Raw genomic sequence first — 23,917 nt, 5'->3', positions numbered from 1 at the left:
TGATTCTTCATTTAAGCTAGAGTCTTCACCAACTTAATACTAAACCCAATACAATAAAATCCCACAAAATACAATGAACAAAATTAGAGCAATTACAACACTTTTTGTCATGGAATAAAGCCAACATAAAACATAGTTGTAAATCACAACTTTACAGCCAGAACCAGACATTGACGCTGAATACAATAACATCAAATTATCAAGTTAACAGTGTGCATCAACTGTTGGTAAGTAATGTAATGCTGCATAAGATGGTACACGACAAAGATATTCATAAATTTGTGTACTATGACGTGCTAAAAATGAAATACTAACACTCACATTTGACCATAAACATTAGACGTTGTTGTTAATGTCTACACGTTGTGTGTAATACAAAATGTTGTTTTTAATTTCTGACCAGTGATGAGCATGTACATTCAAGTTTTGCAAATCTAAAAATTAACTGTAAATTAGTTTTAGCAAATCTAAATATTTTCATTTTCTGTTAATGAAATTTACACCAGCAAAGACCCAATATAACTCAATATATACACATAACACTCATCACCGTTTCTATAGATTATTGTACATTTCTTGTGGCACCAAACAACACCAAACAACTAATATAACCCTAATCTACTCACATAACACTCATTCAAGAAAATACCAAAGCACAAGTAATACAACCTATTAAATGAAAATTCTTCTCTAACAAAAACATACATTATAGTTGATAAACTTTTATAATATCTACAACTACTTTTACCTACACAATAAAATTCTCTATGTATTTCAAAAAAGAAAATGAGTTTCTCACCTGATAATGCTAGAGAGCTAACACCAACTTCTGATAGAAAATTCTAAAAATGAGGAGAAGCTGATCTGAAAATGATGAGGAGAATTGCATTAGAAGCTGATCTGTGGAGGGGGGGGGGGGGAGTAAATAGTAGAACAACTCGACTATACCAGAGCCAAGTAAACTTAATAACTCGATTTCACGTTCAACGGGTTTGGCTTCACATGCAAATAAGTGATTTGAAATCCCGTCAGAGCATAGCAGCGCAACTCGATTATGCCAGAGCCGAGTAACATTAATAACTCGATTTTCTATCCATCGGGTTTAGCTTCACATGATAATAAGAGATTTGAAATCCCATCAGTAACTCGGTTTCCCCATTGCCAAGTTACAAATAGTAACGCGCGAATATTTTATTGCCCAAAAGCCAAGCTGTATTGCTAGTGTGGCAGGAACCTGCATATAACTTGGCATTAGCATAACCGAGTACTTTAAGTAACTCGATTTTAGTGTCATCGAGTATCGAAATAGGGGCACGCACCTATATAATTTGCAAATAGGGGCATATTGCCAAATAGGGGCAAAAGGCTAGATTCTCCAAGCCTAAGAATCTCTTTTTGTCTAATCTAAATTTTATTTAGAATTAAAATATTTTTATATGAGTATTTTGGCCAGTGGTGAGACTATTTAAAAAATCCATTGAATATGATGATGGAAACGAAGAAGGAATTAGATCTATTTCCCTATGCTGGTGTTGCGTTAATTGTAAGTGCTGCACTGGTTTACCAAATTGAGTTTTGGTGAATAGCAAAAAAAATTATGGTGTAAGCCGGTAGTGTGATAAATTACAGAGGTAAGAGCATCACCAGTGGGAATGCCAAATGGGAAATGTAAGGATTATTTAGTATTAGGAGCCACAAATCACCCAGCATTTGGACTTGTAAACGTTCGGAATTTTTTTTTACAATTGTGCTACAATAGCATCTTATTAATAAGATGCTACTATAGCACAATTGTATTTCTACAAATTATTTTTTAATTGTCTCTCTCATACTTTTTATAAAAATCTCTGACCAACTTTCTCTCTCCTCTCTCTCTCATTATTTCTTTTCTTTTCTCTATCTTCCTTCTCTCTCTCATTCTACTCTCCTCTCATCAAACTCAAAACCCCATAGCCATCACACCATGGCCTGACCCACTGTCACCGGCCATGGCAAGCCACCACCCAATCATTATTTCTCTTCTCTCTCTCATTACAGATCAGTGTGATGGCATGGAGATCGGCGTTTAGGGTTTGGCACAGAGATCGGTGTTTAGGTGTGGGGTGGAGATTGGCATTGGGTGTGGTGATCGACGTTGGGTGTGATGATCGGCATTGGGCGTGGGATGTGGAGATCGCCATTGAGCATGGAGATCGGCATTGGGCGTTGGATGTGGAGATCGCCGTTGGGCATGGGTTTCTGGTGTTTGGGTCGGATTTGGGTGGTGACGGTGGCATGGGTTTGGACGACGGTGGCGATGGTCGAATTCGGATTTGGGCATAGGTTTCTGGCGTTTAGGTGGGATTTGGGCGTGGGTTTCCAGCATTTGGTTAAGTTTCTGTTGATTTGGGTGATTTTTTGTTATGATTTACTTCTTGTGATTTTGCTGAGTATGGGTTTGCTAGAGGTTGAGGCCGGTGATAGAGGCTGAGGGAGAAAGAGAGGCCGATGCTAGTGGTTGATGGAGAAAGAGAGGAAAAGGAAGAGAAAAAGAGAAATAGTATAAAAAAAAAAAAAAAAAGATTAAAAAAGAATATTTAAATCAAATGGGAAAAAATAGAGTTTTGGGATGTTGGGTGTATTGTAAAATGGTATGGTATAATTAATAAAGTAACTTTTTGGGATGGTAAAATGGGATAGGATGGCATTTCAGGTTGTGGATGCTCTAAAATATATGTGTCAAATAGTTTTTTTTGTAAAAGCATGTCAGGAGCTTGATTCTGGTTTGATATAGTGTTTTTCTTAGTTTTGTCCTCATGCCAAAAGAGAACTAGGGTCGGCGGCACTGGCAGGAAAGAAAAAATATATATATACATTTATATATATATGTGTATATAATAAATGGAATTACTACCTTGAGAAAGCAACGCCAGCTCATTTTCTCTATTGTTGTTATTATTATTATTATTATTATTATATTTGTTTATTTAGTTGGTTGAGGCGTAAAGGGGAAGTTAGTAGCTCTGGCATAAGTGATTAAATATATATATATATATATATCAACTCACGAATGTAATAATGGGTGATGTACTTTTGGCCCTTTATGCCTATAGGTATGGTGTAACTATAGACTTGATTCCTAGGAACTATTAGTGGCAGAAAATAAAGAGAGCAAAAATATTGTAAATTACGTGGGATTTTGGTGTGAGTGGATAGTGGGCAATTATTGGTTATTTTAAATAGTCTATTTTCTGGCCGAATATCGTTATAAGTTTTTTTGAATTATTTGATTATTGAATATAGTGCTTGAAAATTATCTAGGTAATATCTAAGGATTTAGAGGAAGTGTTAGGGAAAAGTTTCTTTTGGAATAGCTTTTGGAGGTAAGTAACTTTATCCTAATTGGTTTTATTGTGCGTATTTTAACTACTGAAAATTGTTTACAGGTGTTACAATTTTATTTCTATTGTACTACTGATTTCAAGTAAAGAATTATCACAAATATATCTTATTACTGAATATATGATGTATCTTATTTAATTGTTTTTAGCTATACTAATTCAAAGTAAAGAATAAGGAATTTTCACAAATACATATGAGCATTGAATATAAGAATTATTTTATTTAATCGTTTTTTTTTTTTTTTAGCTATATTGATTTAAAGTAAAGAATATAGAAATATATATGTATGTATGTATGTATTTGAGTAAGATATATTTTTGGTAGAAACTATGATTTCTTATGTATGATTATGAATAATCTGACTATGAATTTACTTTGATACCCAGCCAATGGGGGTTATTCATTGGTATTCTGATACCTAGTCAATGGGGGTTATTCATTGGTACTCTGATATCCAGTCAATGGGGGTTATTCATTAGTACTCTGATACCCAGCCAATGGGGATTATTCATTAGTATTTTGATACCCAAACCAATGAGGGTTATTCACTGGTACTCTGATACCCAAGCCAATGGGGGTTATTCATTGGTACTCTGATACCCAGTCACGGGGATATAGTTTGACCATAGTCATAAGCTTATTAAGAATATGAATCACGTTTGAACCTTGAACTATTTTGAGTCCTTAAAACTACATAGGTGATTTTGAAAATGCTTGAGTATTTGAACTATTTTGAGTCATTAAAACTACTTATGTATTTTTAGAACCCATTGTAAGTTATAGTTTTTGATATATGAAAAACTGACTACTTTCTAAACCATCTATGATATATTTGTAAGATTCAAGTATGTGATCTATTTGCAACTTATTATTTTAAGACTATGAAACTTCTTTAGTAATTTTTGAAAACCCATAGCATATTATAACTTCTGAAGGCTCATATTACATCTTATTACTTTACAGATCTATTGCTTGATAGAACTTATTAGGATTTTGGTTACTTATTAAGTTGTTAACTCACCCATTTTTCCCCTCCAATTTCAGATTATGAAGAATAACAAGTTTTAGGAGTTTTGATGTTGTGTTGTGAATGGGAAAAGAAGCTTAGTAATTTTGGGATTGAATGGTCTTCAAATAGTTTTATATTTATTGGCCAATTGGCATTATGTACATAAGGTTTGGATTTTTGTTCCTATTAAATTATTGGAGATCTATTTATAAGGAAATTGTTTAGGTATTTTGGATTTAATTAATTTAATTTTGAGAATAAATTTTAGTTGCTAAGAAGGCCTTGCACACTTGTAAGGGGCTTACTTTAAAAGCGTGCGGTGGTTGTCATGTGCCTATCTTTATAGTTGAGTTCGGGACGTGACAGGTATGTTCTACTAAAATTTCACATTGGGTTGTGATGGAAGTGGGAAAGCTCAAAATTTCACATTGGGTTGTGATGGAAGTGGGAAAGCTCTCGCCGTAGGAGGACTAGGAAATCTGACTTGGTTTTTTGTTAGTGTAAACTGTAAAGTTCACCAAACTCTAGGTGTTTATCCTTTTCTTTTTTTTTGGTACAAATGCTTTTTTTGGGGTACAAATGCTAGTAGCTAATTAAGTTAACTTAAAGTAGTGTTTTTGTTTTCCGTAAAAACTGAATTTGAAGCCTACTTATGAGTTACTGTTGCGTTGCCCCGGGCAAAACCTTTCTTTAATTAATCAATCAATATTAATATTACATTTAGAATCTCACTTGAGCTTGATAGTAAGTAAACAAAGTAGTTTACCACATTGCTCAATTATCCATCCTACATTTAACTCTCTTTTTCTTTTATTTTGTTCAGTGTTGGTGTATTCTAATATTAAAAATGATAAATAAATTGTAAGATTTCTTTTAACCATGCCATTTATTTGGATATTATTAGGGTTTGTCAAATAAATACTTGAGTTTCAATTTGTTAAATAGAGAGTGAGGGGCTTGTATTTTAACTCCCAATCTTTAATTTTACAAACTCATTATGGGGAGGGGTGGGGTTTCGCCCGGCCCAAGGAGTGGGGATGGGACAAGAAAATTTTTTCCGTTATGCAGGACAGGAATGGGGTAAGACAAAACTATACGAAGTGGGACGAAAACTCCATCCTTCGATCTTGCCTTATTGCCATCCCTACCTCTGACTGGTTGTGCAAGCACTTGATTTGTCCTTTAGAATTGAGAGAACGAAGAGATAAAGATTTGGTTATATTATTTACGCTTTTATATGCTAACCTGCCTTACCGGTGGCTAGTATCTTACCAAAATTGAATAAACAGTCAGATTAAAAACCATTAGATTTGATGGTCAGGATTTGTGTGGATACCGAAGAAAAAAAAGAAAAAAAAACTTATAACTTTTACTCAACTTTGCCACTCCTAACTCTCATCTTTTCCTTCATAGCTCCACTTCATTGCCACCGAGTAACAACCTACGCCGTTGAACGCTCCACACGGTAGTTAGTATCACCAGCAGCTTGGGTCTGCTACCATTGGTGTATCCACGCGTCCCTAGCTCCCATCCATTATTCACACACACACGAATCCCAGTCAACAGAGGAATGGTCTCATGGATCCCTCTCTTCTTTGATCTTATCCCTCTCTTCTCTGATATGATATCTCTCCTCACTGTCTTCGATGTGAAGCTGGGTTGATGTCTGACATTTTTAATTTTTAAAACCCATATCTGCCCACAACTCTCGTGTGATTGTGTCTGAATTGTGAAGTGGTCTTATTTCTTTTTCTTTTTCTTTTATTCCTTGTTTCATTTGTTTTTGTCATTCACTTTTGTTAGATGGGAAACAAATCTGAGTTCATTCATTATTGAAGCTAGCGATTTTAGTTTCTATAAAGTTCTATTGTTTTCATTTAAACAAAAGAATTGATAAGCACTTAAAAAATAAAAATAAAAACCTATATCTGTGGCTCTTTCTAAATGGATGGGAAAAACTTTATTTGTGAGACTTCTTAAGTTGATGGAAAAAAAACTATTTGTGAGACTTCTTATTTAGTCAAACTTTACGTCTATTATTATTCGTAAGTTGTCATCTTTATTAATATTTTTTCAAATTGCAATTTTTGAAAAGAAAAGATCTCACATCTTATGCTATCTAATTAATTTTTGGATATTAGAAACATAAGCAAGTGTCAACGAAGATACAAAATTCTTGGCTATAAATCCATATTATTAATACTCCTATAACTATGCGAAGTTATATTATTTGTATTATATAGCTATAATTGGTTTGTGTAATACTAAACATTTATATATTATTTCATGAATTTTCTTAACATGTAAAATGACGTTTCGTTATGGTTATTTTACTTTCTAAAATGATTTTTGACAGACTGTTTTCAATAGTCTTACAATGAATAAATCTTGAAAGGCCATATGAAATTAATATATATCAGACGAAGAATTAGTGCAAAATTCTGGTCCTTAACATGATTTTTATACTTATATGCTGACGGCAATATCGTTAATAATGGTTCTTATTATCTGTTAATTGCTTCACTGTTATGAACTGTTGGTTTTTTCTTTTTCTTTAATTATTCTTCTTTTTTCTTTTTTCTTTTTTTTTTTCTTTTTTTTTTTTTTCAGTTTTATTTAATAACCAACTGTTGTTGTTCATTACATTGGTGATATAGGTATCATTTGTTAATATCACCGCACCCCTTTGGTGTAATGGTTATTCCACAAGTATAAGTAAGATAAGGGCTGGAGTTCAAGTCTCCAGGAGGGAACTTCGCACACATATACACTTAGATTATACTAAAGTAGAATTTCTGTCTTGTATATATATATATATATATATAAAGTATATGTACACACAAAATTCGTAAAGATAAATCACACGATCATGAAATAGTGTAACAAATTATCAACTTGTATTGATTTGTATATATGTGAGTACAATCCTCTGTATGAATCTTCACAATGAAAGAATACAATAAATACCTCTAATTCGATCTCCAAGAAAACTTTACGATCCAAATGAGCTATGAAACTTGATCTTGAATCGTGTTTTGATGTCTCCAAGTTGAATATACTTGATTTGATGTGAGGGCCGTTAACTTGACCTTGAACTAGATTAAAGGCGAATCCCCACTTTGATTTGAAGAAGTGGGAATAGACCTTGATGAATAATGAAATTCTTGTGAACTTTAGAGATGACTCTCTATTTTAGCAGAGTGTCAGTAGGATTCTCTCTAAGCATCTGTCCCCTTTCTCATATGAGAAACCTTTATTTATAGGCAACTCAATAGTATTTAATTTGGGAATTTTCTCTTAACATTTATTGAGAATTAATTATGAATTAATTTGGTCTTTCATTTAATAAGAACTTTCCATATAGGTCTTTTCTTCTGACGTTGCCATATAGCTTTCTTCATTTGATGTTGTCACGTGGCTTGATTTCATTCACCAACATCCACATCATCAATTTGAGATTAATTTTTTGTTTTAATTTAAAATTAATTTGATCACAAATATTTTATCATGAACAATCAGACGGTTATAAATACATCATAAAATTTTGATATCTACAGCATCATTTGTCAATAGGAAATGTCAATATCAGTCATCCAAAAACTCAATTACAAAACAACCCTTACATGAATATCTAATTCTATATAAATGATTTGTATTAATGTACCACATTAATCCATGCACGTTCAAAAGAGCCAAGATTAGCAAATCATCTACTCAACGCTGCGAGAGTATCTAATAATTCCTAATTGATTAACCGCATAATCCACAAGTCTCAAACTCTTACCTATGAATACTGATGATTGGCATATGACCAAGATATAGTAACTAACTTAATTAAGTTCCATATAAATAGAGGAAGGTTGTTACATTTTATCCTTAATTCTATCTAGACAATGTCTGAAGGACCTGGTCAGACTATTTTACATCTCCTATTGTATTAGAGCACTAAAATCTGTATGCTCCAAAAGGAATGGACCTGTTATCACCTGTACTCCATATGGAACCTTTGCCGCACATTGTTCCATTTCATTTTGGACCTTTGATATCTACCTTTGACATTCGCAAGAAAAGGTCGTTAGCGATGATCTGGATGTGCGAATTCGTTTCAATCTCAAAAACTGAATTGAGATTAGAACTCCTATGATTTCTTGCTGAATGGCCATCTTTGCAAATATTTATTTAACATAAACAGATCAAAGTTCTGTTGTTAGTTTTGTATACTGCACAACAAAAAAGATGGCATTCAGTGGGACTCTGCAGAAATGCAAGGCTTGCGACAAGACTGTTCATGTCATAGAATTGTTTACAGCTGATGGTGTTCCTTATCATAAGACCTGCTTTAAATGCAGTCACTGTAATGGAATTCTAGCGGTATGCTACATTTTTTTTTTCTCAATTTTGTTTTTCCTTTTCATTTTTGTTACATGGAAATTAGGGAAAAGAAGATTTAATTTCTTTTTTTTTTTTTTGGGGGGGGGGGGTGACCAAAGCTTAAATGGTTAACAAAGATTTGAGAATGAGAACTTGGCTAGATTTTGAGGCATTCGTGTTCGGTGACATTTGTCTTAATTACAGATGAGCAGATACTCCTCCATGGATGGAGTCTTATACTGCAAGCCTCATTTCGAGCAACTCTTCAAGGAGACTGGTAGTTTCACTAAAAAATTCCAGACATGTAAGATCAATTTCGCCTTTAATTCTTATACCATTGGCATTATATATAGTCCTTTTATTTTCCAGTTTGAGGCTAACAATGTGTTATTTTCCATCATGGATAATCAGCTGGAAGGCCACAAAATGATCTGGTAAGTACAACTTCTATCTATTTCATTTAGTCTCAGTTCTCTGAAATATGTTTAATTAGTATGTTTCTTCATAACTTATGAACATTCTTTTCTTATTTTCTACAGAATCGTACGCCTAGCAAGCTCTCCTCCATGTTTTCTGGGACACAAGAGAAATGTGCAGTTTGCAAAAAAACAGTATACCCGCTGGAGAAAGTAATCCTGTCCTTGTCTTTTACTATTCCTGGTTCACAGCCATACCTTTTATTTTATCCATCTACAAAGGCATCATATGCACTCAGTCTCACACTCACACACACACGCATATATTGCACCATTGCACACACATGTATATATTAGAACATTTGATTTTGTACACATAGCACCAAGTGATTTGAAATTCAATTGTAATTTTATTTTTATTGCTTTGTAACAACTAAAAGAACCTTTTTTGTAATAGCTTACAGAAAGCTTCAAATTGCAGGTTTAATATAGATTTTATAAATGACATGGTGGGCTGAAAGACTAATCAAGTTGAACAAAATTTGTAATAGGTGACTATTGAGGGAGATTTTTATCACAAGTCATGCTTCAGGTGTGCTCATGGTCGCTGTTTCCTTACACAATCATCCTATGCTTCTTTGGATGGATTTCTGTACTGCAAGCACCACTTTTCTCAATTGTTCAAGGAGAAGGGAAGCTACAATCATCTAACCAAAACTGCTTCACTGAAAAAAAATGGAGCAGTGTTACCTGAAGTGAAACATGAGGAAAAAACAAAACTATCAACAGTACCAGAAGCAGAACCTCGACAGGACCAGCAATAGTAAAAATGTGCACCATTAGTGTCATCAACTTCCTTCTTGTTCTCATTTCTCCAGGGACACTACGCCATGTGATTTGGGTTTGGCACTGCCCATTTAGCACAGTGCGTCATGAAGAAGTTCTTGTGTGATTGGCTCATCTGTGTTTGTAACTAAGTTTTGTTTTGTTTGTTTTGCTTTTTTCTTTTTGCCCCCTTGACGGGGCATTTAAATGGTTTGTGGAAAGGACTCAAAGATCTTGTAATGAATTAAATTAATTTATTGCTTCATAAGTCATTCATATCTCCGAGATCTTGTAATAACATTGTGTATTCTGTAAGGTTGAATTTATTCAACTATCTAATTGGCTTTATTCCGTGCCAAATTTGCTTGTATTTCAGCATTTAGTAACCCTGTATTTAGGTGGGTTTGTTGTAAGGGTAGTGAGTGAGATAGAGTGAAGTTTGCTCAAGAGTGTGCAAGAAAACAAAGACTCGCGGCTTGGCCTCGCGGGTGACTCGCGGCTGCAAGCCGCCAGACGCAGCACACGTGCCAAGCATGCCGGAAGGTGAACAGTCATGCTAACTGGAGCACTACAGGACAAAACAGGACAACTGACCATACGGTTATCTCGTGACTGGATCTCACGACTTAGTCAAGCCGCGAGCCACCCCTGTTTTGTAAAACCTGACGTTTTACATTTCTCTCACACTCCAGTATAAATACCCCTTTTACCCACAAATGTAAGAGAGCTTCAAGAGAGAATTTTGAGAGAGAAACCCTAAAGAAAAACAAGATTGATTCACCCACAATCTATACATTAGAGTCTCTTCAAATTTCTCAACTCTCTTCCTCTCCATTGTCAAATCCTTGAGAGGCATTTTACCAAACCTTGATCTCACCATAATCATCACTGTGAGAGAGATGTTTGGATTTCTGGGAAGCAGTTAGGAAGGAACTAATCTTCATTGGTTGATGCTACGGTCTAGTAGCGGAATCCGGGAAGTTAGAAAAGAAAAAGGTTCAGCGCAACCTCGTTGGAGCAAGAAGCTTGGAGGGCTTAGGTGCACTAGGTAGATTAGGCTTGGAGAGTCTATTGCTGTCCATGTATCCCGACTATATTTTCTAGTGGATTGTTTACCGCTTGGAGGGCGGCGAAGAGGTTTTACGCCGAGGGCTTCGGTTTCCTCTTCGATAACACATCGCGTGTTGTCTTTGTGTTTGCATATTCCTTCCTCTTTATCTTTGCATTTTTATTAACTGCTGTGGGTTGTGTTTTTAATTTGGCATAGATAGTTTATCCAATTCCATATATTAGCTTATGTTAAGTTTCTGCACACTTGTTGTTTTGACATAATGCTTGAATTGGTTAAGTTGTAATTTGGGGGTCTAAACGTTCAAGAGTGTATATACACATATTTGAACTTTCATATTCTACTTTAGTGAACAAAGATTTAAATCCCTTTTCTTCTATTAGTTAATCCAATTATATATCTATACACGCATATAAGGTTGAGTTTGAGTTACACCTGATATAACTAAGCAATATTACACCACCTAATAACTTGTTATTAAATTCATATTTTGAAAATCTCATTGTTGAATTGCATGTTTTATATGCTCTTAACATGCATGTCAATTTCATTTAATTAAAAAATATTGGATGGCGTAATATTACTTAAAGTTACACCAGGTGTAACATGACACAATTTTGGAACTTTATGTATTGAGTACAACTTTTATTCGACAATAGTTTTTTTCTTCTTGACATAAATTAATCTCTCTCTCTCTCTCTCTCTCTCTCATGATAAAGATATAGGTTATTATGTGTTTGTGTAAGAGCCCTAGAGACCCATGTATATTGTAGGCTTATATTAGGCTAACCCTTAATTACCATAAATACGCTACTTAGGGTTCATCATTGCAGCACAATTTTTTTTTTTTTGAAGGAATTATTGTAACACACTTGATCACATACTAAAAATGTAGTTGTGGATGTAGATCATTAGGTTGAAGTACATAATCCTCGTGTTCTCCCTTTTCTCCTACTTTTGTTCTTTGCATCTTAACATCAATTTCATAATATTTTCTTCAATTTTAACAAATCATATAATTAATTATCAAGTAACTAATGGGGAAAGAAAAGGCACATCAGAGCAGCTATAAAAGCTTGATTGGTCTAACACATTTTTTATGTTTCTAATAAAGAAATCTGGAGTTCCATTGTAACTAGTATTAAATTATTGAAAAAAAAAAAAAAGTATAAATAGCATGTTCATGTTTTTTGCTAAACTAAATAGCATTTTCATGTATCTGTGAAAGATGTTGAGATCATATGTTGTACACTCGAGCTTGAGTGAAACTTTTGCAGGGAAAAAGAAGAAGAACTACTTTATTTCTATATTTCTTTGTTATTTATTTATTTATTTATAATTATTATATATTTATATATTATTATGTAAAAATCGTAAGGGCAAAGCCCGTCATTCCACACTAGTAGGAAGTGCAGTTTGCCCAAAACTCTCATTGCGCATCACCTTATCTCATCGGTTTTGAGGTAGTTTTAGACCGTGCAATGCTTTAAGGTTTGGTCCCCAAAAAAAAGAAAAAAAACTCTAGTAGTATTCTACGGATCTACGGAGTTTAACAACTCTAATCGAATGATATAATGCCACGTGGCTTTCCCCCAAATAGAAATAGAGTGCCCCAATTCTCTTTCCCCCTCCCTACTCCTCCCTAGTCGTTCTATTTCTATCTATCCGTATCCGTATCCGTATCCGAATCCGAATCCGAATCCCATTCCCCTTCTCACCCAATCCACAACTCCCAAGCTCCTCCTTAAACACTCACACTCACAGACTGACACAGCTATGCATTTCATTTTGGACGCAACCACCGTCTGATGAACACCACACTCAGAAAGAATGGACGGTCTAATTGGTCTCACCAACAACACCTTCTTTACCCGTATTATCCATTCATTTTCATCCACAGCCACAGCCACAGCCAGAACCAGAACCATCTCTTTAACTCGAAAATCCCAGAATGGAAAATTCATAGTTTCAGCTTCTAAAGAAGGAGACACTCCCAAAAATCCTAAACTCGATCGCCTGGACCAAATGGAGCTCAATTTCGGTCAGTTGCTTGGCGAGGACCCCAAACTCACTCTTGCTAAGGTTTCCCTCTTTCTCTATTATTTACATACACATACACATACACATGCACAATGACAATGACAAAGTTGGTGCTTCAGATAATGGTGTAGAAAAGCAAACCCACATGTATTTTGTTCACTACATAGCCGTAGTTCACTGCAAAGTTGTTGTATTTTGTTCTTTTTGGATTATGTATTGTTTATTCTAATTATTTGTGTGTAGCGTTTGCTTGTAGTTTTAGTCATTTTATATTGAAAATTGTATGTTTTGGTGATTCAGATAATGGGTAGGAAAGCAAACCCAGATGCTTCGTATCTTGAAATTGAGAAAAAATTTTATAAGAAAAAGGGTAAGTTAGTGGAAATTAAGGAGGTTCCGTTTGACGGGTCGAAGGAAGTGCAGACTTCCAGTTCTTTGGATGGTTTGGATTTGGTTCGACCTGTGCCAAAGAAAGGATTCGCATTTAAAGCTGATGATAAGCCGATGGAGATGAAAAAACCAAGTAAACCAGTTGGGAAGGCAGTGGGTAGTAAAAAAAGTAGTATTCCTAATGTTATCTTGAGAAAACCAACCGTGTTTAATGAGGATGATGTTGGAGAAAAGCCATCAAGGTTGAGGATTAAACCGAATTTGTCATTGAAAATGGGGAATGGACAAGTGAAAGATAGATTTAGTGACATGACGCTATTGAGGAAGCCAGAGCCAGTAACTGTCAATCAATCTATTGAGAAGAAACAAGAGCCCTGTGGTAATGTGGATGACAAAGTAGTTGATGATCTTGAATCAAAGATGAGGAGAGAAGAAGCAAATGACAAAGTTAGTGATTTTGCACTGTTAAAAAAGCCTGAACCTATGAGTGTCAACACAAATCTTGAGAATAATAGAGAGCAATTTAGGAGTGTAGAAGTTACAGTCCAGGATGATATTGAAGAGAATGCTTTGTCAGGCTTATCAGAATTTACTGCAACTGCCAACACAACAAAGAACAATTATGAGGAGATCATGGATGGCTTAATTTCAAATGGAAGCAAACAAGACAATGACTTTGTTGTAGGTATTGCTCTATATTGCATTTTACAATTTTAATTAGTTGAAATTGTCAACATTAACATTTTGCTTGGCCTTTTAGGGATTACAGTCACTCAAGCTGAGTGATATGGGGTCCAGTCAGGAGATTACTGCTTTGAGTGATACCTATGCAGTTGATTCCAGAGTCAAGTTGTCCACGGAAGCTGCACTACAAGGAAAACCAAAAAGGTAGTTGAAGTCATTCTTTTGATTTGTTGATTTCTTTTGTTGCTAGTTTTCTTTTCATAAGCAGGTTGCTTTATTATAGATTAAACCAGTCTGTGAAAAGAACACAAAAGTCTAATAGAGAAGAGACAGTTTTTGTGAATTCTAAAGGTGATGGTGATGCTGTTGAGTTAAACAATCTTGTTGCTACATCACCTTTGGAGGTTAGATTAATTTCATTGTATAGTTTTGTTTTATTTGAGCAATGGTGTGAGATGGTCCTTGGTGTTCATTGTATGTGTTTCATTTGTAGGAAAGTGGAGAAACTGATTGGACTAAGGCAGAAGATCTGGTTAAGACAGGAAATAGGGGAGAAGTGGAATTAATAAGCTGTAGCACCAGAGGTTTTGTTGTAAGTGTACTTTAGCCAGCAATCAAAAATAAGTTTTAGTATAAGCTGCTTGCTTCTCCTTTGCAATACTCATTTACAAGTTAATAATTTCCATTTTGTATTACCTTTTTGAATCTGATTGGACCATTTTGCAGGTATCTTTTGGTTCATTGGTAGGGTTTTTGCCATACCGAAATCTTGCCGCCAAGTGGAAGTTCTTAGCTTTTGAGTCATGGTTGAGACAGAAGGGCGTAGACCCATCAATGTATAGACAAAATTTAGGAATTATTGGAAGTTATGATGTAGCAAACAAGACACTTAACTTGAGCTTAGATCAAGAAGTTGATCTAAAAATCGGGGGAGAAATATCAGCAGATATGAAGTTGGAAGATCTTCTTAGAGTTTATGATCAAGAGAAAATCAAATTCTTGTCGTCATTTGTGGGCCAGGTTTGGAAAAATTGATTTGATGTTGAAACTTGACTATTTTATTGTGGATATTGATCAACTTTGTACTTGCAGAGACTCAAAGTAAATGTGATGTTGGCAGAAAGAAGATCTAGAAAGCTTATATTTTCAGCAAGGCCAAAAGAGAAAGAAGAGCTGGTTGAGAAAAAGAAAATTCTCATGGTTAGGGGATATCTCCAGCAGTGACATTTCTTGTATTCTTTTGTTTGTCCTTGTTGTGTTTGTACACTTGCTCTTTAAGTTACCTATCAAAAAAGAAAATACTCACTCTTTTTTAGTGCTTTTAAAAAACTATCACATTGTGGCAGCAATAACTATATCCATCATATGAAATTTAAGGTTTATTAAACTTTAGTTTTTCATGTTTTTTCTTTTCATATTTTAGCATGCAAAGGGTGCTGGTAAAATATAGTATTTTATGAACATATAAATATATGCTTAGACTTTTTAGGATTTAATTTTGTTTGCATTTATTTTCATATTTAATGTAGATGATTACGAGTCATTTCCTTTCATTATTAGGTTACAGTTATTTCCTTTCCCTCCAAGATGTAATTTAGGTATCCTATTTAAAGACCCCAAAATTAACTGTTGTAAATGGCTGATCATTGATTAATAAAATTGGGTTGGAAGTTTCTTTTAGTGCTCGGTGTTGACTTCCAACAAACCTAGGTGTCAGTATCTAGGTTCCTATCATTCTTCCAATGCTTGGTGCTAAAGCCAAGGTTTTATTTTTCTTTCCCACTTGGTGCTAATTCCAAGCAACCCTAGGTACTGCTTCCAAACAACCTTAGGCGCTGACTCCTTGGTTCTTATTATTCTCTCTACGTTTGGAGTTGACTCCAAGCAACCCCAAGTGTTGATTCCTAGGTTTAGATCCTTATTTTTTTCCTTTTGGTTTCCAAACCCTAAGCCCCTTTGAGAGTTTATTGTTCTGCACCCCTGTTGTTGGTAGGAAGTGTGATAGTATCTTTTAGTACCTAAAAGCATACTAAAGGGGTTTACTTTTCTGGCTAGAAGCTTGATGGAAAATTGAACCTTTCAAGCTCAACATGACATATCCTTCGCATTTTTTTTTTCTAAATGGACATCTGTGTTACTCTGCTGTATTTTAAGAAGCTAGTTTATTATTATAACTTCTTATGAATTTGAGTTATCACAATCTTGTGCCATTTCTTGTAACAGGCTAAACTTCAAGTGGGGGACGTTGTGAAATGTTGCATCAAGAAGATTACTTATTTTGGTATTTTTGTGGAGGTAATTAGTCAAAGGTTTGCTGCTCCTGTTTCTTCAAATCATTAATATTGCAGTTTGTAATGAGCTTTTAAACACAGAAGGGATGTTGGTTAACATGTTGAAATACCATGTTGTGTGGTTTTGAGCTACCTGCTTTGTCATACTTTTTAAATGGGTTACAACCCCTACTTCTAAACATAGAACTATGACTTTGAGGTATGGAGTTCTTGGCAGATTCTCTTTTATCAAATTTTTTACTTAACTTTACTAGTGCAGGTTGAAGAAGTGCCTGCATTAATTCATCAGACAGAAGTATCATGGGATGCCACTCTGGACCCTGTATCATATTTCAAAATTGGTCAGGTATAGTACTTTACTGAAGGATCAAGCTATAACAAATGAAGTGTTTTCATTTCACTCTATGTTACTGAGACGAATTCTGGTATTTTGGTTTCATTTGATGAATCTTGACTGGGTATAATGTTGTATATCTTCCTGTCAATCGTTATGTGTCTTTCTTATTTGTCATCTCGTTTCAGTGCTTTACATAAGGCAAAGATCACTTTATATATTCTCCGTAGTTCTGGCTACGTCTTCTCTAATTTGTTTGGATTTGAAAGAAAATCTTTCTGGTCTCAGGTCGTGGAGGCAAAAGTTCACCAATTGGATTTTACACTTGAACGCATTTTTTTGTCATTGAAGGAGATTACGGTAACTAATAATTTTTTTTTGTCTTCTCTATGTTTGAATTGCTATTTCAGTTTATGAAAATGTATAAATTATATACCAAAACAAATTCTTTTCTGTTGCAGCCAGATCCATTGATTGAGACCTTGGAGTCTGTGGTTGGTGGTCGTGATCCCTTGGATGGGAGATTACAAGCAGCCCAAGCAGAAACTGAGGTTATTGTTTTCACCCTTAGTAGGATTCTTTTTCAAGTGCCCTATGAGTAGGAGCATTGATGCAAAGACAATTTTATTTAATTTTAGAAGTTGATTGTCTATACTATTAGTCCATTGGATTTTATTTTAGGTCTTCTAAACTAATTAGGTTATTATTATTTTATTTTATCTTCTAGAGCCAAGGTTATTTTTGTAGTTTAATAATTAGTTTTTGGCCCAAGTCAATCAGGACTAAGGTTTAGTCCTAGTAGTAATGCAACCAAATTTATGATGAGTTAAATTTTTATAGGAACTTTTCTGTGGCTTGCTGCTAAGACAATTTTTAAATTTACCATCTTACTTGGTGCTGTTGCAAGCAATTTTGATGTCATTTCATTGGTTTAACATATAAATAATGAAAGAGTTAACTGAAAAGTTTTTTCAAAATTCACTTTATATTACATTACTCATGAAAAGTGCATAACAATCAAAATAGTTTCTCTAACAAAATTACTTAAGTGATTTAGGAAAAAAAAAATGAAAAGTTTTTTTCAAAATTCACTTTATATTACATTACTTAGGAAAAGTGCATAACAATCAAAATAGTTTCTCTAACAAAATTACTTTAGTGATTTAGGAAAAAAAAAAACGAGAACATTTTATTTTTATATAGCACTATTGTATAATTGGAATATTCTGTACTTGGTTTTACCATGTCTTATCCTTACCATGTGATTTATATTTGGTATTTTGAGCAGTGGGCTGATGTGGATACTCTTATCAAAGAATTGCAACAGATTGAAGGGATCCAGTCTGCATCAAAAGGCCGTTTTTTCTTGAGCCCAGGTTTAGCTCCAACATTTCAGGTACAAAGATCTAGATTCCAAGATACAATGCGATGGGGAAAATATTTAATAAGTGATAAATTTTTTAAAAAGAAGATATTTGCTTCAAGAAGTGCCAGTTCACAATTTGTTGTCACTGATTACATTTTTGGCTAATGAATCTTTTGCAATATGTTTAGTAAATTTGAGTTTGTGCCACTATTTATTGGGATTAAGTGAAGGTTTAAAATCCTACATATGGATGCGAAAGAGGTCGTTGGAATGCTCACTGTGTGAATAAGTCAATAAGATAATCATAGGTGCATTCTCCTACTTGTTACATGTTCTGGTTCTTTTGACTATACTGGCAATACCAAGGATAGCCTGTCTTGTCACATAACCTACATAACATACTCCGATGGGTCTTGAACTCACGACCTCATCCTCACACTTATAAGGATAGGAAGTGCCAGTTGGCTAGAACTCATTGGCACCTTCACTACTGAACATCTAAACAAACTACTTCTGGTTTGGTCCAAGCCATCGGTTATATCTTCTTAATGATATATGAAGGAAACTGTAAACAACACTTTACCATCCCCATCCAGCTTATACTAACCTAAAATTTCTGTTTATTATTTCGCCGAATATTTTTGGCCTTTTTGTGTTAGACTCGATTCATAAAATGTCTCATTTATCGTCTGGTGCAGGTGTATATGGCATCCATGTTTGAGAATCAGTACAAGCTACTTGCTAGATCTGGAAACAAAGTACGAGAGGTAAATATTTCAGAATTTTTCTTGTTTGGCTGCTGTCCAACAGAACTAGATTACTCAAGCTCCCATCTCTTTCCTCCATTATCCAGAAATTTGATCTTGCAAAACTTAAATATTCTCATCCTTCTGTGCTCTATTTTGAGCAGGTGATAGTTCAAACATCACTGGGTAAGGAAGAGATGAAATCTGCAATCCTAACGTGTACCAACAAGGTGGAATAGTTGTTTGTCACTCTCTGGTGATTGTAAATTTCATTGGGGAATGCACATATGACTCTGGGAGTCATCTTGGGAAATCCAGAGGAAAAATATTACGGGGAAATCATTTACAACGCAAAAAAGGGTCAGAATTTTCTTTTTCATTTATAGAGGCAAATTTCTGTAAATTCTTTCAAGTTTTAATGTAAAATTATAAATATATAATCGTTCTTATTTTGATCCAGTATGTCAGTTATACCATTACTTCTTTATTGATATGTGAATTCGAAATAATTAGGTGTGAGATATCATTTCAAATCTATAACAAGTGTTCCTAATTCTATTTAAGCAAAATTGCAAGAACTCCAAAGCTCACATGATCAAGTGTTATTAAATTTATATCAAGCAATTTACATTAGTAATTGTCTTCAAATCTCTTAATTTTAAATCTTTGAACCCTTACACAAACTCATAGCAATCCGTACTTAATGAATATATCTAGCAGTGATATGGAACCTTTGTTTATTTAAGAAGATGGGAATGGGAATGTCCTTATTAAGAAGATAGAAATGGGAATGTCCTTATACAAATTTGTTGCTATAATAATGCTCTCTCTCTCTCTCTCTCTCTCTCTCTCTCTCTCTCTCTCTCTTAATGTTACTAAGCTATAAGATTCTTGGCCTTAATGTTCTCTCTGTACATAAGAGCATTAGCATCTGAAATGTCAAAATAATTCTATTTTACACCCTAAAAACTTTATCTCTCTGTACATAAGAGCATTAGCATCTGAAATGTCAAAAGAATTCTATTTTACACCCTAAAAACTTTATTTATTTTACTATATAATTTTACAACTCTACCAACATTTCAATTTCTATTTTTATATACAATTTAATAAAATAATATAAACTATGCCAACAAATAATATAATCAAATCAATTCTAAATTCTCACTTCTCTTTTATCTATTTTTTTACTCTATTCCTTTCTCTCCATTTTTTTCATTTTTCCATTATGCTACTACTACTGCCTACGAGAGTCTTCCTCTCAGTCTTGCTTTCCTCTCCGCTCCCAGCAACAAACCCATCCATACCAAAATCAACAAGCCCAGAAACCAAACCAGAAACCAAATCCATCCATACCCAACCTCAACAATGCATCCAAACCCAAAATAAGCACAGACACATTCCAAAATCACCCAAAACCAACAAATAAACTCAAATCAGATGAACCAAAAACTAACGATTCAAACCCAGCCCACACCGATTTAACAACCTATAGCCACCACCGATTCAACAACCCAGCCAACACCCAAACAACCACCACCGATTCAAACCCAGCCACCACCGAAGGAACCCACATCGATTCAATATCGAAACTGAAATCTAGCCAACACCAAACCCGGCAACCACCAAGTCTCCACGATTCAACACCCACGGCCATCCACCACACCAACCCCAACTACACAAACCACCTGCACAACCCCAGTCCACCACTACAAAAACCCACCACCACACAAACCCACTGCACAAACCCAATGCCGATCCGAAGAAAAGAGAAAAGGAAGAAGAGAGAATGAGAGAAAGAAAGAAGAGAAAAGGAAGCAGAGAGATAATTTGAAAGTGAGGATGAGATAAGAGGTTTAGGTGTGTATGATTGAAGGGAGAGACAAGGATAGATATTTTGAATAAAATAATAATTTTTTGTTTCCATCTGGAGATACTGTTGGTTCTAAATTTGAGAACCAACTGTTCATAGTTGTTAAAAAAATACAGGTACCCAAACTCGGATGTTGCTCATTTTTAGTTGGTTGGTTGCTAAAATAGCAATGGATGTTTATACACCCCAATGCTAATGCTCTATTATTTGTGGCAGCTCCAAACTCTCTCTCTCTCTCTTAATGTTAGTTATAAGACTCTTGGCTTTAATGTTCTCTCTATGCATAATATTTGTGGCAACTCCAAACTCCAACCTAAAGGCCACAATCTTCAATTAGCCACCACCATCACAAATTTATCCAAGAAGTAATATTGGTCTCGTGCATGGATTTCACGGTGTTCGATCATATTCGTAGTGGATTCCAAATAGTTATTGGGGCAACATAAACATTCATTTAGATATTTGCCCAATTCTAAACTAATATTTTAATTGGATTGGCCAACAACCCTTGTAGTCTAGTGGCTTTTTGGGGGAGATATCTAGGGTTTGATCCTCTAATATATAGTGTGTGTTGGGGACAAGTTGAAAGTTTGAACTTATTTGCAATTTCAGCTTGTTTTTGCTACTATTCATGAGTCTTATTACATTTTTTGATACTATTCATGAGTCTCACTGTACTATTCAACTAACTTTTACCTTTATCTACAGTACTTTCAGCAAAAAGTTTTTAATTTCAGCTAAATAAACTAGGCAAAAACACTATTTTGGTCTCTACATTTTGGTGTCACAGTCAATTTGGTCCCTATATTTTGGTAGCAGTCAATTTGGTTCTTGTTATTTTTAACTTGCAATTAATTTGATCCTTGTCGTTAATTCACTAACGGAAAATGTTGACGTGACTAACAAATTGCATAATTGGCACCCTTGATGCTAATGTCCTTTGCCTTGAAAATTTGACACCTACGGTCGTAAAGACTTAAACTCTATACTCTCTTCCCACTGACCAAATGCCATGGCTCTATCTCTCGCTCCTTATGAGTTATGACTTCTAAATCCAATCTCTCTCTAGCCATTTCTTCCATGAAGGTCCGTTTGGAAGTGGGTTTGGTGAGTATTTGTTCTATGTGATTTCATGATGTCCAAATCTGTTTTGCGTTTCTAGCTTAGACTCAGTGGCCAGAGCAATCTAAATAGCCATGGCACTGCAACCCCTCGTTCGTTGTAGCCACTCGTCACCATCACCACTCCAGGCAGTGGTTCTTGTTTCTCACGGCCAAACCCCAATCTCTCTAAACCCAATCTATAACCCTTTTCTCTCTCTTTGATTTAAAGAAAGCAAAGCCTCCTTGCTCTGTCATGACCCTCGGACGTCCATAAATCTCCGCCAAGTCTTTCCGCCGTCAAACCTTTGCCACTAATTCAATGCTAGAGAGAGATCAAAGAGTCAAAACCGAGCCATATTTAAAAATGGGTTTCTTGTTGGATTTGTTGCCTTTTCATGGGTTACGGGTATATGGTAGATTTGAAATGAATTAGCTTTTTGTTATGTAAAGATTCTCTGGAATGATAATGAAATATTGGTTTTTCTTTTGTGGATGGTCATCTGGGCTAACAATTCAAAACAATCTCATAAAATTTAGCAACTGATTTAATTTTTTTGATCTCTTTGATTTCGCATTTTTGCTTTGATTTTTTTAGTTAGATCCACATTTGTTTAGTTCACCTGCTCCTGTTTGGTTCGTGAGAAAACATAGTGAAAATAATGGAGCATAAAATTTTGAATTCTCTATTTTTTTTTTTTGGTTGGTGTTTGTGTTTGATTGCTAAGAAAATGCAAGAAAAACTAAGAATGCTCTAACATTTTTTTTTCTTTCTTTAAAATTGAGAAATTGATTTTATTTTTGAATTTAAGTGCTAACCTGGTTTTTTAAATATCTATTAAATATTTTTTATTATATTTTATTTGCCACATGAGCGTCAAGTGTGTTAATTGTGCAATCCGTTAGCTATGTAAGCATTTTTTGTTAGTGAATTAACGGTAGGGACCAAATTGATTGCAAATTGAAAATAATAAGGACCAAATTGATTGTGACACCAAAATGTAGGGACCAAAATGGTGTTTTCGCCAATAAACTGTTCTCAAACGGACACTATAGTGTTGTAAATAATAATAGTAGTAGATAGGGCAAAATATGATCTTATTTGGGTGTGTGCAAATTGATTACCAAAGAAGGCTAAAAAGCCTGAGATTAACTTTAGATATCATGAGAGAGAGATACTATCTTTTGGGCAAAACTTAGGTACAGTACTTAGGTGCAATTTCTTATGTTCCCCTTTTAAGATTCTGTCATGTGGATTTTCCTTCATGAGATAGAAGTGTATTTTTTAATCAAGTAGCCACATGGTTGAATCTTAAGAGAAGAATTTATGGAACAATACCTAAGATACTGTACCTAAGTTTTGTCCTTATCTTTTAAGTGTAGTATATAGATTTTGGGTCCGATTAATGTATACCTTTATTTATTTTTATTTTTTTAGAAACAAGACTTCTATTATTATTTAAACCAAGTTAACCTTATCAGCCTAAAGTACAGGATAAATAGGTAGTGTAACATCCTTCATTCACATGACACAATTTGGAAAATTAATTGACAATCTAATCATATACCTTATTACCATCTCTTTTTGTATAAGAGTAGAGCAATTTTGAGAAAAAGTTAATGTACTCTTAGGGCATACATTGATAATTTATTTTAGCAAAATTTACATGAAAAATTGAAAATGCTGTTAAAAAAGTTAGTCACTTTTTTATTTTTCTATAAAAATTTCCTAAAATAGTTTATTAATGTATAACCTAATCCTTAATAAAATCCTTAGATTTTTTACATTTTTCAATTAAATTTAAACACATAACTACATTAAATTTAATTTAATATTCATTAAAAATGATAATACTTTTTTGGGTTTTTTGGTCAATGTAACCATACATTTGAATTTCATATATATATATATATATATATTTGAATTTCATTTGATAACTTGTACTACAACTAATTACCTATAACTATGTTTTGCAATTACAAATATTACTCAACTCCAGCACTTCATCCAATTTGGTATGT

General features: G+C 34.3%; 2 protein-coding genes across 3 annotated transcripts; both read left to right on the top strand.

Annotated features, from left to right (window-relative positions):
• The first annotated feature begins 8,534 nt into the window (after positions 1–8,534).
• LOC126709133 (LIM domain-containing protein WLIM2b-like) lies at positions 8,535–10,210 on the top strand. The gene is made up of 5 exons (XM_050409239.1): positions 8,535–8,761; positions 8,966–9,065; positions 9,173–9,195; positions 9,301–9,390; positions 9,729–10,210. The coding sequence occupies exons 1-5, from the start codon at positions 8,627–8,629 to the stop codon at positions 9,999–10,001; spliced, it is 621 nt and encodes a 206-aa protein (XP_050265196.1). The 5' UTR covers positions 8,535–8,626; the 3' UTR covers positions 10,002–10,210.
• A 2,259-nt stretch (positions 10,211–12,469) lies between these two features.
• Positions 12,470–19,441, top strand: LOC126708591 (uncharacterized). Of its 2 annotated transcripts, none has more exons than XM_050408389.1 (15): positions 12,470–12,627; positions 12,799–13,153; positions 13,412–14,182; positions 14,271–14,389; positions 14,469–14,589; positions 14,679–14,777; positions 14,912–15,205; positions 15,278–15,385; positions 16,409–16,480; positions 16,736–16,822; positions 17,099–17,170; positions 17,272–17,361; positions 18,099–18,206; positions 18,875–18,943; positions 19,087–19,441. In XM_050408389.1, exons 2-15 carry the CDS (start codon positions 12,902–12,904, stop codon positions 19,159–19,161), a joined length of 2,337 nt encoding a protein of 778 aa, XP_050264346.1. In that variant the 5' UTR covers positions 12,470–12,627; positions 12,799–12,901; the 3' UTR covers positions 19,162–19,441. The 2 variants fall into 2 exon arrangements, with proteins under 2 accessions (XP_050264346.1, XP_050264345.1); XM_050408388.1 differs by having other exon boundaries at positions 14,262–14,389.
• The last annotated feature ends 4,476 nt before the right edge of the window (positions 19,442–23,917 follow it).

This window comes from Quercus robur, chromosome 12, assembly GCF_932294415.1.
Source record: "Quercus robur chromosome 12, dhQueRobu3.1, whole genome shotgun sequence".
Lineage (NCBI taxonomy): Eukaryota > Viridiplantae > Streptophyta > Magnoliopsida > Fagales > Fagaceae > Quercus > Quercus robur.
This window is presented reverse-complemented; position numbering and strand designations above follow the sequence as displayed.

Bases quoted from the DNA above. Each gene is read 5' to 3' on its own strand.
- LOC126709133 (XM_050409239.1), top strand. From the start codon at position 8,627: ATGGCATTCAGTGGGACTCTGCAGAAATGCAAGGCTTGCGACAAGACT. The intron at 9,196-9,300 runs GTAAGTACAACT...TATTTTCTACAG, and splicing joins GAAGGCCACAAAATGATCTG to AATCGTACGCCTAGCAAGCT. The intron at 9,391-9,728 runs GTAATCCTGTCC...AATTTGTAATAG, and splicing joins CAGTATACCCGCTGGAGAAA to GTGACTATTGAGGGAGATTT.
- LOC126708591 (XM_050408388.1), top strand. From the start codon at position 12,902: ATGGACGGTCTAATTGGTCTCACCAACAACACCTTCTTTACCCGTATT. The intron at 18,207-18,874 runs GTACAAAGATCT...CGTCTGGTGCAG, and splicing joins GTTTAGCTCCAACATTTCAG to GTGTATATGGCATCCATGTT. The intron at 18,944-19,086 runs GTAAATATTTCA...TATTTTGAGCAG, and splicing joins CTGGAAACAAAGTACGAGAG to GTGATAGTTCAAACATCACT.